We start from the raw sequence: 18037 nt of genomic DNA on the forward strand, positions 1-18037 counted from the left end.
TGAAATTTGAAAATATTGACGATCATTGGTTTGTGCAGAATAAAATGGCATGAATTTCACAATCAGGTCAAAATTTTATCTTGAAGAAATAAAAACTCATTTTTTTCATATTTTTCCTACAAAATACAATAAATAAGCTTCATTTGCTTCTTACAACATTTTTTTCTAGGTTAAACCGTTTTTGATCTGCAGCCGGTAGAAAGCGTACCGATTCTAAAGTGCGCAGGCTTTATTTCCTCCAGGTGACCTTGGAGTTATATCAAATGAAATTTCCTGAGGAATTTCAGAAAAAAAAATAACTTGGAAAAACTGCCGTACAGACTTCTGAAGAAAACGCCGGAGAAACTCCTAGAGGAATTTCAGACATTTAGGTAAATCCAATTATATTTTTAGCGCAGTTTCGAGTTCAAAAGGAATCGCTCAAGAAACTTCTTGGGCGATTTCTGGCAGAAACTTTCTAGGGTGACTGCCATTTGAATTGCCATTTCTTCGCAACTGCGTACTGCGATGGAAGAAAAACGGTTTCTTGGGCGATTCAGGCAAGAAATTTCTCATGCATCAAGATAGGCCGAGAAATTCCTTCTGAACTGCAAACAGCCCTTATAAAAATTTAATATATTTGCTAAATCAGAAAGCATTTCTGGAGGAATTTTTCTTGGGTAAATCCCGGAATTCCAACGAATTTCAAAAGGGACATCTGGTTAACCCCGAAACCCCTGGACCCAGAAAGAAATTTCAGAATGGACTCTTGGACAAACAAAAACTTTTAATCGAATTCTTAGAGATGATCAAGCGTAATCTCAGAACAAGTTCACGGAGAAATTTCAGAAGGAATTTCTAATGAAAATCTCAATGGAATCCCTAATTGATTTCATGGAAGAACTCCTGGAGTGATTTTCTGGACGAATTCCTAGCGGTATTTCAGAAGTTTCTCTGTTAAAGCCCTGGAAGAAACTTCTCAAGGTATGCCGAAAAATCTAAATAAATAATTTGAATTCCAGTAGAAACTCCTTGAGAAATTAAAAAAAGCTGCGAGAATTCTTCGAGATTATCTAAAAGAATCTCAAGAACATGTTTGAAGAAATCTCCGAAAGAACCCCTCGAGAAATATCAAAAGAACTTAAAGGAAGGATGAATTTTCAAAAATATCAATTAGAATAAGCTAAAGGATTCTTAGAAGAAATTTTTCTCAGGAGTATCCAGTTAGCCTAGTGGTTAAGGCAACCCAGGTAACCAATCAATATTTAGTTTAGTGGCTTTTTTTATGTTTCATATTGGCATTTGGCCTGCTTACTGCCGTATCATAGCAGTTCGACTGCTAAACTGCCCTATACATATACACTTAACTCTCTACATCACGATATTGAAGATCGAGATAGGGAGAGATCGAATTCAAGAATAAATTTATAATGCACACTAGATTGAAAAATCGTCCATAACTAGGGAAAACCGTCAACAAACAGATGTCACTTAGAATGTTTTGTACTAAAGAAACGAGATCTAGCATCCTGTTAAAACGGGCATATCGACTTACAAAGAGAAAATCTAAAACAAAAACAAACGAGATCGCATCGAGATAAAGAGATATCTACATGTAGAAAAGTAAAATGTAAATGAAGGGACTGACCAAACCATCGAGATAGGGAGAGGTATCGAGATAAAGAACATCGACATGTGGAGAGTCGACTGTATTAACAATTTGAATGCTACTTAAAATCTGACAGCAGTTGGGTAGCATTTCAAATGCATGGTAAGTTTTGGTTAACAGGCATCATAACTGCTACTTTACTGCCATAAAATTGCTAAGAGAGATGAATGATGCTAAAATCACAGACAAACAAACGTAACTCTTAGAAGAAATTCATTAACAACTTTTGCCCAATGTCTTTTTCATGAGCACACTGCCACCTGTTGGTAGAACCGCGCGAGACACTGTCGGCCATGATGGATTTCGATTCGACGTTTGTCTAACACGCACACCACTACACAAATTGCCTGTAATTTTCGTTTGCATCATTCAGCAACGTGTACACTGGCGAACGTCAAAGCGATCAAACAGTAGCGCCTCTGGTGGAAGGATCGCGCAAATCAAATTAAATTTTAATTGATCGTTAAATGCATGTGCCAAGCCGTTTTGAAGAGTGTTACGTCTGTTTGTCTGTGCTAAAACCACAACATATTTCCACTTTATAGTTTACGTTCCACGCATGTACTGCTATTCATATAGGTATCAACGAAGAAAATCAATGGGAAAAACATGCTTTGGCAAAATCAGCACTTGCCGAGTGCATAGCTTAACGAACTGCCTGTGTAAGCTTTCAATAGATCAAAAATCCAACGCACACTATCTAATAATCTATAGCTTACTCTGTAGCGCGGTTCAGCACCATCGTCAATTCGAGGATCGAGGGATCAAATCTTAATTTGGCCGAAATCAGCAAAAAAAACAACAGCAGTTCAGAACGTGCTCCACACCTCAAAAGATCCACAGGAGAGTGAGAAAAAAAGAAGAGAAAGAGAAGCAGTAAAATGGACAGGGAAAAATATTTGCTTTTATTTTTGACAATCTGGGGGATAGGAGGGATAAGCATTTAATCAGCCGTATATCTTGCCAAAACCTGCATTTAATTAGCACTTATGGCATATATACGGCAAAAAAGCATTTAATGAGCTGCTTTAATGGCGCATTAGTACCGAATTAATGCCATTTTAACTGCTTTTTGGTTACCTGGGTATGGATGGAAAGCCAATCCGGAGACGACGGGTTCGTTTTTCTTTCCGGTCGAAAAAATTTACTTGACTCCCTGGGCGTAATGTCCTTGCCTCACAATATACAAATCCATGCAATGGCCGGTAAAGAAAGTCCTTCAATTAATAACTGTGGAAATGCTCCAAGAACTCCTAAGTTGCAATAAGGTAGGCCAAGTTCCAGTGGAAATGTAGAGCTATAAAGACATGTATAAAAAAGTACTTCGTCTTGGTAGAGTTATTCGTCAAGCGCATCCTCGCTGCCTCTCTCTTCAGAGGAGCATAAGCTTTCTCCACTGCCATCCGATCGTTGCCGATAAGATCAATATCGTCCACAAAGCTGAGGAGCTTGTGCGACTGTGTAATGATAGTGCCATGCCTGTTCTTATTATTATTATTCTTATTTCTGGCCAGACGATCTCAATGCACTGATTTCCAGCATCGTGTCACGAATGGCACCTTCCTTATCTGAAACTATAGAGGTTTTTGCAGTTTGTGTCAAAAATCATTCCAATCTATTCGCGATTGATTGATTGATTGATTTGTCTTTATTATAGAGACTTTTAGCCATTTATTCGCGTTTTATATCTATTTTTTTCCCATTGAGCAATGTTAGAACATGGTTGAGCATTTGGTGAAACCAATCGGAAACCATTGGAGATATACAATGACTCCGTGCGGCTTCCAGTATAGCATTTAAAGGCACGTTGTCAAAAGCACTCTCGATATCTAAGAAAAAAAAAAACATCCAAACAAGATTGCTTTTAAGCGAATGCCTTCTCGATATCATAAACAACTTTGTGTAGAGGAGCGGACCTGGTGTGGTGGTTAGAACGCAAGCCTATCACGCCGAGGACCTGGGATCGAATCCCACTCCTGACATACTCACATATTGTGAGTTCTTCCTTCGGAAGGGAAGTAAAGCGTGGGTCCCGAGATGCACTAACCTAGGGTTAAAAATCTCGTTAATACAGACAAAAAAAACTTTGTGTATGTCAATTTCTTGATTTTGCTTTGGAAATGACACTGTTAAACTTTGTGTAAAAGACTTACCAGATTAGTAGGCAATGTGGTTCACATGAAGAGGCACGTTGGCCAGGTGAACATCACGGATGTGATAATCCACAATGCATTCTAAGCATTTCAGAAGAAAAGAGGTCAATTGATAGGTCTGAAACGCGCAGTTACTTACATACACATTAGTTTGGTTTATGAATATATCCTTATGTTAAAGATGTAAAAAACAGTGTTATTGTAAATTTATACTGGCTAACAAAAAAAAAACTTAAAGCAATTAATCATGAGATTACTTATTCAGCTTAGACGAGATCAGTTCAATCCTTATACAGACAGACCCACTATAAATGTGGTTCAAAACCAGTAGCTATCTATTTGACTTCTTCGATCATGTCCAGTTAAATATATAATTCTTCAGAACGCCCCAACATACCTGACAATTGTAGGACGGTTGAACAACTTCTTGCTTATTTTAAACACCCCAGCAGTGCCCGGTGTAGGTTGAATTAGTTCTACGTAATACTGTCGCCTGTTTCCACTGCTTAGCAATTAGCATATTGGATTAATTCGGTTTTTTGCTTATCTTATTTCTCCTCCACTATCAGGTTTCCGTATACGCCAGCTGTGTCGAGAAATTGGTGGAAGGCGCACTGAAAGGTTACAATGCAACGGTGCTGGCCTACGGACAGGTAAGTCGGACGATTTATTATTTACGGCGTATACATTTGGCGCGACCCACTTGGGGTCTCCAATCGAGAGACGACGATCGAGCAAAAAAAAATATAAATATTGACGTATGTCTCCTTCTTCAACGCAGACTGGTTCGGGCAAAACCTACACAATGGGAACCGGCTTCGAGCGGGAGATTCCGGAACTGCAAGAGGGTATAATCCCACGTGCCGTTCGGCATCTCTTCGAGGGCATTGCACAGCTGCAGGAAAGTCCCTACGACGAGGACGGGGTCTATCTGGGATCGTTGCAGTTCAGCGTGGCGGCACAGTTTATGGAACTGTACAACGAGGAAATCATCGACCTGCTCGATCCCTACAGTAAGGTATGTATGGAAGAATGAGCGGTGAGGGAGGGTATTTGTTTCTGAAGTTACTGCTAGATTCAAATGACATTCTTTAGGATTCAATTAGAATGGCACTCAATAGATCGCCTGACATATACTCATATTCCAGGGCCGCCTTTTCAAAATCCACGAGGACGCCAGTGGGGGTATATCGGTAGCCGGTGCTACCATCCAGCCCCTCACCGGACCACAAGATGCGCTTCGGTGTCTACAGCAGGGTGCACTGGCCCGGACAACCGCCTCCACCCAGATGAACGAACAATCGTCCCGCAGTCATGCTCTCTTCACAATCCTCATCCGACGGCAGCGGGTAATGAGTGCCGAGGAAAGTGGCAACCCGGAAGGGGACCTGGAAACGCTCACATCCAAATTTCACTTTGTGGACTTGGCCGGTTCGGAGCGGCTCAAACGAACCGGCGCTACCGGAGAAAGAGCCCGCGAAGGAATCTCAATCAACTGTGGCCTGCTGGCGCTCGGTAATGTGATATCCGCCCTCGGTGACCAATCCAAAAAGGTCTCGCATGTTCCCTATCGGGACTCTAAACTAACGCGACTACTGCAGGATTCGTTGGGAGGTAAGAGTCAATCAAATATCTTCTGCAACACGTTTTCTATTCTCTCCCGTTCGGGTTCTGAACCAACGTTGTCCGTCTTCACTTTCTCATCAATCACCCTCTCAATCGGTTGTACAATTTGCAGGAAACAGCCAAACGATCATGATTGCCTGTGTGTCGCCGAGCGATCGTGACTTCATGGAGACGCTCAACACGCTCAAGTACGCCAACCGGGCGCGCAACATCAAAAACAAAGTACAAATCAATCAGGACCAGAGTTCGCGTACGATCTCACAGCTGAGGCGTGAAATTGCTGCGCTACAGCTGGAGCTGGTTGAGTACAAGCAGGTTAGTATCGGGTGACGACAACCACACGCTGTTAGGGTGCTGCGGCTGGCGAAGGTGCAGCAGCTCCTATAGCTAAACGGTTAAATGTTTTTGCGGTTTTGCTTTTGTTCCTTGCCATCAGACGCGTTCCGGTTTTGCGGAATGGGTGTTGGATTTGATTGACACTGTGGCGAGTGATGAAGTGCTAGGAATTTGAAAACGATTAATTTAGTAGGCATTTTGCAGAGGGTGACATGCACCTGACGTAGGTAAGTGGCGATGCAATCACGTCACGCGGCGCTTTAGGTAACAGGGTGATTGGAGCCTCTAAGAACATAGATGATGGGACCGCTTATTAAATAATTAACAAGGAAATTATATATCTTCTTGAAAATGTGAAGTTTTGAATATAAAATTTCAAACTTTCGGTTTACTTCTCTAACCTAAAAATGTGTAGGTTATGTAGTGTCCGGAGGGATACTTCCTTGAACACTTCCGAGCACATCAGCCGAATCCTGAAGCCGAATGCACGCTCCCAAAGAGAAGCGAAACCTTCTCGCACAAAATACTTTACAAGACTGACGTTTCATTTCACGTTCATCGTTTGCTTAGTAGAACAAAAAAATTTCCCCATGCAAACTTTAAATGCATTTTAAAAATAATTTCCGGGCACCAAAAATTATGAAATTTTGGATTTCAACTAATTTTTAGGCGGAGATTTCGAATATGACATAATCTGGATACCCCTAAAGAACCCAATTGCACAAAAAAGTTTTGGAGGCAAAATTTAAAATTTCATTAATAGCTGGACAAGTAACTGTAGTCTTTCTAAAAATAATCACAAACATACATCTTGCCAGTAGACGGTAATTTGAAATTCGTATGTTAAAAATCAAATCCAGAGAAGTTTATAGCACTATTTTTTTTTTGCTTCACATTTTTTTCGTAAAGCGAAATTTTGTGGGGGCCCCTGAAATGTGGGGGCCCGGGGCCCTGGCCCCCCTGGCCCCCCCCCTAAATCCGGCTCTGTGTAGGTCTATGTACCTAGGAATTACAAACACTTTTTAAATAGTTGGCACAGATTAGGTTGTAAATTTCATTTAATGCTCTCAACACATGCCAGTAAATAGACTAGTTTTGATCATGTCGAAAACGTTGATAACGATTATCAATCAATACGCTATCCGATGTTCAAACTTTTTATACTTATACACGATAATCGACTCGATATCGGCATTTTATAATTGTATAAAAATAAGTTTATAAATTTTAACTGAGGAGGTGACATTAACTTTCGTGTTCGTAACATTTCGTCAAAACTGGCTACTTTCAAAAAAATAAAACATTGTTTGAAAAGTACTAGTTTTCTTTCTACCATCAACATTTTTGTATTCGTGCTTACAAGCATTATTTAAATAAGTTGAAAAGAGTACGGTGTATGATGAAAGGACAGGTGAATCTGTCTAGTTGACTGTAATCTACTAGGTTTAGGTGTTTAAGTACTTCTATCTAAAATAAACTCCGGAAGAATTCTTGGGAATGATCCCTGGAAGAATCCGGGAGAAATTCCGGGTGGAATCCCAGGAGAAATTCCAAGAGAAGTATCAGGAGAAATTACTGTAGATATCCCAGTAGGAATCCTTTGAGAAATTCTAGAGAAAAAAATCTATTGGAAAGTCGGAAAAATCCTTCAAGGCAAGGAATTTTGGGAGCAATAATTGTACGAATTTTTTCTTGGAAGTACCTCACCTGAAGATTTTGACTGGGAAAGAAAATCATGATTTGCTTGCAAAACGGGGCTGATATATTTTTTTATATGTTTGACGAACACATAAATTGGGTGCCCCTCATTTGCCCTTATCCTTGCTACGACTATGTTTGATATTTTTTCTAGCAAGGTGAGTGTTGGTGGATAATGGAAGAAAATTGTAATTATATGGATTAACAACAAAGATATAAGGTGAAACGGGACGCCGTGCTATTTTTCCTATCTTGCCTCTCTTTCTAACAATTTGCCTCGCGATTTTGAAGATGGTAATCTCGAGTTCTATCGCACTGAAGATGCTGAAAAACAATCAGCATATGCACTGCAAGTGAGCATACACAGTGATAGGTTTTTGTTGCAAAATATGAAGTAGAATCTGAGATTACCATCTTAGTAGCAACAGAGCAATGGCGGATATTTCCCCGACCGTCCCGTCCGCCCATAAGCATTTGAATTCGTGTAACGCTGTTTTTAAGGTGAATATATAACGAAGCCACACCTTTTCAAGAATTTTCAAGAGCACAAATCTGACAAATCAAAGGACGGATCGCGCTGAAAAGTTGATCGATTGGTGACCCGCTGGTGGTGACCAATCAGTCCACTTTTCAGCGTAAACCAACCCCCGATTCTTCAGATTTGTGCATTTGAAAATTTGAAGTGTGGCTTCGTCACCTTAAGGAGGTGCCCCTCTTTGAAGAGCCCCTTTTTATCGTTTTTCCTAGCTACGACTATATATGAAGAATTATTATGAAAGCTGAGGCCCCAAGGTTTTCAGCAATATAAAAAAATACATTTGGGTTTAAAACGAAGAAGATATACCGTCAGTGTACCAGTAGCCGCTCATGACCCAATAGCCGCTCACTGTTGCAAAAATCAAGTTTACACGCATAAATACACTCTTTTCGGTGTTGATATCCTTGGACAATATAAATTAGACGAGAGCAAAGCCATTTTATGCAATATTTACCGGATAACAAAAATTTTAAAAACAAAACAAAGAAATCTTTTTAGCGGCTATTGGGCCCAAATAAGCTGTAAGTAATTTCATGTGTTCCAATAACCTTCTTCTTCTTCTTCTTCTTGGCGTAACGTCCTCACTGGGACAAAACCTGCTTCTCAGCTTATGAGCACTTCCACAGTTATTAACTGAGAGCTTCCTCTGCCAATGACCATTTTGCATGTGTATAACGTGTGGCAGGCACGAAGATACTCTATGCCCAAGGAAGTCAAGGAAATTTCCTTTACGAAAAGATCCTGGACTGACCGGGAATCGAACCCGTCATCCTCAGCATGGTCATGCTGAATACCCGTGCGTTTACCGCCTCGGCTATATGGACCCCAATAACCGCTCACGCAAAAAAAAATCGTAAAATCTGCCGATTTTAGTACACAGTGTGTCTAACCCCTATTCTACACTCCCACGGAACAAAAAAAAATGTAAAAACATAGAGTTTCAAAAATAATACACTTTTCCGCAAAGGCTATTTAAAAAAATGGTATAAATTTGTTCGTGAGCGGAATTAGGACCACTTTGGTCTCACACCAAATGTAATAAAATCATATTTTTATGAAAAGTTCTACATAAGTCTTGGTTTGTATCTGATTGTACTTAGATTGAACTAACATAAAATGGAAAAACATTACAAATTGGCTTACAGTCATTCAACAGATGATCTTTTTCTGCGAAACTGGCCTTAGATGAGCGGAATCTGGTACCCTGATGGTAATTTTTCGGTGTTTTGTAGGCACCGTCTTCTGAGGCTACTTTTTTAGCAACGCCGCCTGAGAGTTAACGGCTACGCAGTCTTGGGATTTTAAAACGAGTTGTTTTATTCACCCGACGTTTCGACACGGAGATAGTGTCTTCCTCAGGGGGGAAATAATAACTATCGTTTTTTGTCAGTTGTTTTGTCTAACTGTAACTGTCACTTTTTGTGTCGTTTTTGGTACATGACTTCGGAATCACTTTCTGTTTAACGGTTTTTGGCAATGGCCATTGCCAAAGAAATATCAAATGGAATCCCGGTCATAATCTCTGGAGGAATCCCGGAAGGCATTCTGAGAGAAATTCCTGAAGGAACTTTGAAAGGCAATCCTTGAAGAAATTTCGGACAAATAAAGAGTAAATACCGGTATGAATCTTTAGGCGAATCCCTGTAAAAATCGGAATGATTCCCGAAGAAATTCCGGGATGAATACCAGGAGGAACATTGGGCAGAATGTCTGAATGAATTCCGGAGGAAATTCGATAATAATTCCTGGTAAGACTATCAGGGGTAATCTGGGAGCCAGCTCTTGTGTATGAATAGAAATTTCAGAGAAAAATTCTAGGAGGTATCTCTTGAGGGATTCCTAGAATATTCACAGAAGGAACCCCTGAAGTAATTCCCGAAGGAAGCCCAAAAAGAATACTAGAAGTGCAGAAGGATTCGTTAAATTCACTCATAGTAAACATTTTCTCAACCGTGATAAAATCGAAAAACCGTTTTGCCATGATGTTTTTCTCGGAATGTCTCCTGGGATAACTTACGACATTTCTTTAAGTAATTCCCGGAGAAATATCTGAATAAAACCCGATGAAATTTCGTGAATAACTCCACAAAGACTTCTTGGGAAAATCTTGAGAGGAAATTCTGATGAAATCCTAAAAGAACTTGGAATATCTCGGAAAAAATATGAATCCTAGGAGGAAATTTAAGGAAGAACTCCGAAACCGGGAGAAACTACCGACTAAATCTCGTAAGGAAACCCACGAGAAATATCTGAAAACTCTTTGGAAGAAATCTCTGGAAGAATTTCTGCAAAAACCCCGACAGAAACTGTAGGAAAACTAATCCAAAACCACTAAGAAATTCCTGGAAGAACTTTGGGAAAAATTGAAAAAATCTCCGGGAGGAACCCAGCGAGACACTCTGGTACTCTGGAAGAAATCCCGGAAGGTGCATACCCTAGCAGAGACCCCATCAACAATTTGAAATCGTGAAATATCTCGGAATGCACTATTTATGAAAGCAAATACGTGAAAACCTCTGGATATAAATACTTGGGAAAACGGGAGAAAGCCAGAAAAAGCATTCTGCGAGAAATTACGAATGAATTCAAAGGAGGAATTTCGGTCGGGTTTGAAGGAAGAATCGAAGGAATTTTGAAATTTCAGCATTACTACAACACCAACACAAAGAACTGGCATCCATGTTTAGTTCTATGGAATTATTGATTGAACTCCTGAATGTTTTTTTTTAGTGTATTTGGATGTTATGAACTGTGGGAACAATCTAAATATGTTCCTTGACCAATTATCGTATTACATTTGAAAGAGTTTTGTTAGAAAGTTCTTCAAAAAAATCAATTAATTGTGTAAAATCTCTTCGATAATACATTTTGCGATTTTTTTTCTTTAAACTTTCACTTAAATTTTGAGGATATTTCTGTACAGTTTTTGAAAAGCATATACATTTTATCAAATATGAGCTATTTTTTTTTTATTACAAACAATCAAAATTTCCCCCTGGAAAACCGTGGTAAACTCAAGAAATTTTATTTGGTCTTATGAGTAGACTGGTATAGAATCTGGGTACAAATGAAACACGCTGTGTGGAGTAACCAAGGAATTGACAACCCTATATCGCCAATGCAATGTTTTCGTAGCCAACACAACTGCGACTCAAGCGTGAGGCTCAAGCTAACAACCTATCTTTTAACACAGCAGCATAGTTTTAATGCTGGGTAAGAAAACAATAAGACCATGACAGTCCCCTGGGAGTAACAAGATTTTTTTTCCACGAAATGACTATGCATCAAATACACCGATTATTTCATCATTATATCAACCATTGTTTACGTTACCTATTTGCTCTTACTATGTAATCGTGAACCTTTGAAGGAATTTGTAGAAAACATTCCGTAGAAATCTATCAAATTTTCTGCTTTTAGCTTGTTTAACTATTTAACAGTTACTCGATGAATTTCTGGCTGCATTTCATTCTTTTGCTAGAACACCGGAAGATCTATAGCCTCAGGTATTGTAAATATCTCTAATGAGTCTGCATAGTAACTTCGTGACGGTTTCTTAACGATTTTCGAATGTATCGAAAACATCTTAGAAATACGGAGTTTGCAGTATACAATCAAATACTTCAAATAGCTCATTTAATAATCTTCGCATATTTTTAATCCAATATGTATTGTCCAGCATCCGCTCACACAATTGTAATGGTATATCAATCAAATAGGACACACAAAACAAAGTTTGGGGAAACTTGTTGATACGCTTCTTAGAATAGAAAAGAAGCTCGTAAACGTTCCTGGCTATGAGCCTGTAGTACTGCCCATAACTGCATAACAGTCACATTCGACAAAAGTAGGCATTGTACAAAATGGAGTTTAAAGTTTGCAACATGCGCTAGTATGGAGACGATACGAAATTTCAAAAATTTGTCAATAATTTAAAATTCATCCTTTTGCAATGAAATTTTCTACAGCTCTTCTTGTATGCTGGACTAATAGTTAAAAAAATAATCAGACCAAAATATGATTGATATTACGCTTTGACATCAGTGTGTATTTTCAGTGTGACTGTTATGCGATTACATTCGTAAATTTTAGCCAATGAGACAAAACGACTTGGTATTTGTTTCACATTGTGCAGAACAAACTTGAAAAAGTTCACTTGGGTGGATGAAAGTACTGATGATTGGGAGATGATCCCCGGTATTAACTCAATATTGGCAAAAAATGCAAATGTTACAATTATGCAGTTATGGGCAGAGTACATTTGAAAGGGTGATCGTACACATCAGAAAAGTACATAATCTTCACGTCATGACATGGCGACCGTGACAGAAATAAAGGCGAATGTAACGTGCTTGATTGCTTTACGCATGACTCTCCCTTCTTAAAATTGAAGTGATAAGATGCAAATTCGATTATACTTTTTTACACCTTGACGCTACTTAGCCTCGCAGCCTAGCATTTTGTGGCTGAAAGTACAACCGTGATTGTTACTTCTTAATACTCAATCTAGAAATTCATGGAGAGTTAATCTTAGCCAAAAGCTTTTCTAAGAAAGATAAGGAATACTAACGCACTTTTCCTTGTTTAAAGATCATTCTTTGTAATCAAGAATACCAAGATCTATCACTAACAGGTTATGAAATGTAATAAATGTTTTCCTTGAAAACAATTGCTTGCTTTCAACTGGGATGAATTTTGAAGCATAGGATTTATTATGGCACTTAAAAAGATATTGATTACCTCATTGAGTATTCTCTCCTTTCTTCCCACAGGGCAAACGCAGTGTCGACGCCGAAGGCAATGCCGCCATCTCCGACACCTACCTGGAGAACGCCATGCTTATGCAGGACAACAAGCGCCTGCAGCAGCGTCTCAAAGCCATGCAGGAAACCATCAACACCCTCACGGATAAGAATGCCACTCTGCAGGCGCAGCAAGCCCTGTTCGGGTGGTCCTCGGGCAGCACCGGCGAGGGAAGCGTCGATCAGGGTGAAGATGGTGGTGGTGGCGGCGGTGAAAGCGCACTGCAGCAGCTGGTCGCTGGTTACATTAGTGAGATTGAGAAGCTGAAAGCGAAGCTGATCGAGTCCGAGCAGATGTTCCAGCAACTGAAGAAGGCTCAGATCAATACCTCGAAGCTGGCACTGAAGAGTAACTACTCGTTCATTGAGGACTCGACGGAAACTGTTATCAATATGGCTAAGCGGGAGCTTGAGAAGGAGCGGGAATTGTTGATGTCCCGATCGTTGCCTGGGTTGGAGAATGACAGCAGTAACCAAAGTTTGGAGGATGGATCGGATTCCGATTCGGATACGGAGTCGGACGATAAAACCGGGGAGTTGCAAGCGGAGATCAACGACATCAGTTCGGATATTGAGATAAAATCGAAGTTGATTGAACAGTTGGAGCTTTCACAACAGCGTATGCAGGTCATGCGACAGCAATATGAAGACAAGTTGCATGTGCTGAATGCGAAGATTGTCAATACGCAGAAGGAGCGTGATCAGGTGCTGGCGAATATGAGTGGATCGGGAATAGTGGTAGGAAGCGCACAAAATGACAGGATAAGAAAGGTGAAGGAAGAGTACGAGCGGAAGTTGTCGGAGATGCAGAAGGAGTTGAAAAAGTTGCAGATGGCACAAAGAGAGCACATGAGACAGCAGCGGGAACTTCAGGCACAAGATGCACAGCTGAAGACGCTGCGTGGAGAATTGAGCGAGCTGAAGCAAATTAAGATTCGACTGATGAAGAAGATACACGAAGAGAACAATAGGCACAAGGAGTTGGAGAGCAGGAAGACTCGCGAAATTGCACAACTGAGAAAGGAGAGCAGAAAGCAAGTCAATATGATCAAATCACTTCAAGCTCAGGGAGCGGCGAAGGATCAAGTTTTAAAGAGAAAAACGGAAGAAGTTTCCAACTTGAGGAAGACCCAGCGTGGAATGATGAGTATGAAGGCAGCTGGACGATTCCCGGTTAAGAAATCAGTTGCCGCACAAAATACGAAGAATCTCAAAGCCAAATGGGATTCTCTGCAAAGAACTATAACCAGAGCGGCGAGAAGCAGACAGGCAGTGCTGGAACTGGAACGAGAACTAGAACGGTTATTGCAGGAACGGGATGGTTTGAGCCGTGATCTGTCGAATATCCGCACTAGACAGCGACATTCGGATACGGCAGAACTGATATCCGAAGAAGATACGATAATGGCTAACATGAACTACATTCAGGAGAACATCACACAGATTCAGCATTCCATAATGGAACTGGAGGAAGGCAAAGAATCGGCTGCGGAGCAGCAGCAGCTATCAAACATTCTGGAGAACATTCGTACCGTCGAGGAGGCTAAGTTTATTCTGGAGAAGTTGTGCGGCACATCCGTTGCACAGGTTTGCGATGCTGCTCTGACGCAAACCCGACTAAAGGAACGGGAAGCATTGCTGAACGAAGTTCAGCAGGACAGCAGCATACAACAACAGCTGTTGCAGCACATTCTGGCGAGAACCCCTGCGGCAACATTATCCGACACCAGCTTCAGTTCGGGCCAATCGCACGGGCATTCGAATGTGGTGAACACGATGCTGCATGCCGCCGCATTGTCCAACGGAATCTCAGCCGCCTATGAGGACCGGTCGGAGGTTACGGAACCCTACGTTATCAACTCCATCACTCGAAGTCCGTCGCCTAGTAGCAGTGCGGAATTGTGAGTATCCTTTAAACAGCTTGTGCATGTTGAGTAAAACGTCCTATTGGTGAGGTAGTCTACGGAAGCTATTGATAGTAGCGTGATGCAAAAATACACTTGCGCCAGTTCGGGAACATTGGTGAGGTTCCCATTTCAAACAACTCCCTTTATTTCCTTGATGCTGAGGCATCGACTTTACGAATCCCTGGGTCTGCCTCCTCTGAGAAATTCTTTCAGATACCAATCTGGCGCTGTTCTTATAGGAATCGTTCCAAAAGCTGTGTCATTTCCCACAAGATTTTGTGTTATTTTTGCAATTAATCCAGTTGTAGCACTTATTAAAATTCCATTAAAGTTTCTCTCTTTTTTTCCTCACTTGTATTTCAACAGAATTTCTTCTGAAATCATATCAGCTTTCTTTATATTTCTCTGATTTTATCAGCATAGGTAGCTAGGGCCTAATAATATATCAATAGAATAGATTTTTACAAAGATAAAAAGTTATTGGCTCTATTCCCAACTGATTTGTATAATAGGACGTTTTACGCAACCATGTTTTCAGGTATCATCCACAATGGAAAGTAGCACATCTAACTACACCCAGTACATCTGACTCGTCAAAGTAAATGGCATTCTCATGTGTACCTCCTATATTAAATAATCATCCCTATTTCACTAACCAGTTGCGTTCTCTGTACTTTAGCCAAAGAAGCATGCAAGTCAGTAAGAGAATTCGCAAAAAGAACTACCTCTATGAAGCCATTGTTTCCAGCGATTCCTAACCCGGTGGTGGACGATTCCCAAATCCATGCTTAAGTTAACCAAAATCATTTACCTTTTTTCTCGAAGATGTTTTAATCAAAATCCAGTATAACAATAATTTTGGCGTTTTATTGCTTTGTTAAGTTTTATTTTTTTTTTCTCTTCTTCCAACCCTCCAAAAACCTTTCCCTCATTACTTCCTATTTCCTATTTCCCGGACCAACTTCTGTCTCTCCGGCGACAATTTTGGGGTTCTGCTTCTGTCCCTCTTTTCTTTTCATAATAAAACAGCGATAACGATAACATTGTCACCTACAGAAACTCCTCCAAGCTAAGACGAAGACCCACTGTCTCTGCTGGTCAGGATTCGTTACCGTACGGGGCCGGGCCGGAAGTATCCGGATCCCCAACGGCTCCCGGTAGCAAGCTTGAAAAAGTGGGTATTTGTATTTATCTTGAGGATTCGGCAGATGACGATGACACGATGAAACGTTCTCCGCAGGATGAGAATGGTGGTGGCGCGTACAGTGGGATGACGGGTGGAATGACCCGTTCCTACACCGCAGCCTCGTCCAGTGACGCACCGCCTCCGCATCTTCCGGTGGTGCAGAGCAATAGTACCGCTGCGGTAGCAGGGAGGACCTTCGTTCCGTTGTCACGAGTACCTAGCGCACCAGGGTCCTTGAAGTAAGTATAAGTTCTATTTGATATATTTTTTTATTTCGAGTGCTTATGCCGCATTTTGGATCTTGCGTCGGAAGTTCGATGAGCAAAGGGCGTACGTTGAAAGGCTTGATTATTTTTAGTCCAAGGCTAGAAAGCCAAAAACACAGCCTTACGCTTCTCGGCCTTCCGATCGCGGCCCGCCTTTTGAAGTGTTGAAAGTGTGTTCATGAGTAATTGACCTTCTTTTGTATCTTTCTCTTTCTCCTCTATACACCTAAACAAACACCTCTATGTATTTGTTGCCTTCAACGAAACCGTCAGGGATGTCGATCCGCGTAACACTGCATGGAACGCTTTCAGCGAATCACTTGGTTGCTCGCAAAAATACGTTCTCGGAAGTGGAACGTTCCTGCAAATACCCTAGTCTATTAGATCGATCAAAACGTCTGTCCTTAACAATCCTCCTTGTACTCCGTGTGTCTTCTAGAAAAATGTTGCTTCGCTTGCTGGACACCGTTAACGTTATTTGCCAGGCGCTGCCGGTTCGGCCTTTCCTAGAGTTCAAACGCATGGTGGAGCACAGCTTGGCCGCCATTGGTGAACAGTTGCTACCGTCGGCCATGTTGCTGGCAGTCGAGGACAAACGTTACTGAGTAAATGTCGTTTTCTTCTTTTCTAAGTGTAACGTGTTTTGTGAGTCGTGATGAACGCATTCGGTTTGAAAATGAGCTGTCAATAACCCATATGCAAGACGCCGAAGCATTTGTGTGAGATATTCATTAACAATATGGACTGCTCAATAGAATAGAAGAGTGGAAACACTTTAGTATTTTGACGAGTTTTGAATTTGAAGTTTGCTACTTACAAGCATCTGTTGATAAGAACCTGCACCACTGATACACACCAGGTTTCACTGGCGTACAGCAGCATAGATTTTGAATCGAAATATTCGGATTTTTATGTGTTGACTAAACTGATTGTTTTTAATCCGTTCGCCTGGAAGGGTTGGCCGTATTTACGACCAAATATTTAGCATTGTTGACATTGGTGATGAGAACTGCCGCGGAGAAGCGATCAGGAAGATCATCCTGGTTACTCTGCATATCAGAACGCTGTTGCGCTATGAGAGCAACGTCATCAGCCAGTTCGGAGTCATTTAGATGCTCCATGTTAATGGACTGCTACAGGGAAGCCGATGATTTTCTCAGGGATATCATTGCGCCTAGGGCTCCCATCCTGTTTTCCTGTTTTCGTGATCGAAACTTTTTTCATAGTCAATGAAATTAAGTTAACATAAAGAGATGAACCAGCCTAGGGCTGAAAATTATTATCATCCATTCCATCACGGGGTCCTACAGGAATTCCTTCTGGGATACCGTCTGGAATTTACCTTTGTAGATTCCTGCAGTATAGTCGCTCATTCAGGGATTGATCCAGAAGTTCCTTAAGGGACCTTTAGGAATTCCACCAGGAATCTCCCTAGTAGTTCCATGAGGATTCAGGGATGCCTCAAGGTGTTTCATCAGGGAAGTCCTCTCAGCTATTCCAACAGGAGTTCACTCAAGTATTCTTCCAAAAGTCCCTGCAGAGACGTTTTAATAAGGATTCAACCTCCTGGAGATCCATCAGATATTCTTTTAGAAGTTCCTTCAGGTTTTTAGAAACTAGTCCAGGAGTTTCACGGATTCATGCAGATGTTTTTTCAGAGATTCCTTCAGGAATTCCTCCAGAATTTCCATCTGAAACCTCTCCAGGAGTGCCTTCAGAGATCTTTCCAAGATTTCCTTCAAAGATTTTTACAGGATGATCCTAGGATTCCTCCACAAGAATTTAAGGATTCCTGCAGAATTTTTTTTATCTGTATTAACGAGATTTTTAGCCCTAGGCTAGTTCATCTCGGGACCCACGCTTTACTTCCCTTCCGA

The 18037-nt window shown here is 40.9% G+C and overlaps 1 protein-coding gene across 6 annotated transcripts in view; it reads left to right on the plus strand.

Annotated features, from left to right (window-relative positions):
* LOC109408110 (kinesin-like protein KIF21A) overlaps window positions 1–18037 on the plus strand; it is a 181858-nt gene that overhangs the window by 145334 nt on the left and 18487 nt on the right. For 3 of the 6 annotated variants that reach the window (XM_029873554.2, XM_029873550.2, XM_029873552.2), the window contains 6 exons: window positions 4371–4454; window positions 4583–4819; window positions 4950–5415; window positions 5540–5742; window positions 12772–14702; window positions 15738–16133. In XM_029873554.2, coding sequence (XP_029729414.2) covers window positions 4371–4454; window positions 4583–4819; window positions 4950–5415; window positions 5540–5742; window positions 12772–14702; window positions 15738–16133 — 3317 coding nt within the window. The remainder of the gene's footprint in view (window positions 1–4370; window positions 4455–4582; window positions 4820–4949; window positions 5416–5539; window positions 5743–12771; window positions 14703–15737; window positions 16134–18037) is intronic. The other 3 variants (XM_029873555.2, XM_029873556.2, XM_029873553.2) reach the window with 3 other exon arrangements.

This window comes from Aedes albopictus, chromosome 2 (genome assembly GCF_035046485.1).
Source record: "Aedes albopictus strain Foshan chromosome 2, AalbF5, whole genome shotgun sequence".
In the NCBI taxonomy this organism is placed as follows: domain Eukaryota; kingdom Metazoa; phylum Arthropoda; class Insecta; order Diptera; family Culicidae; genus Aedes; species Aedes albopictus.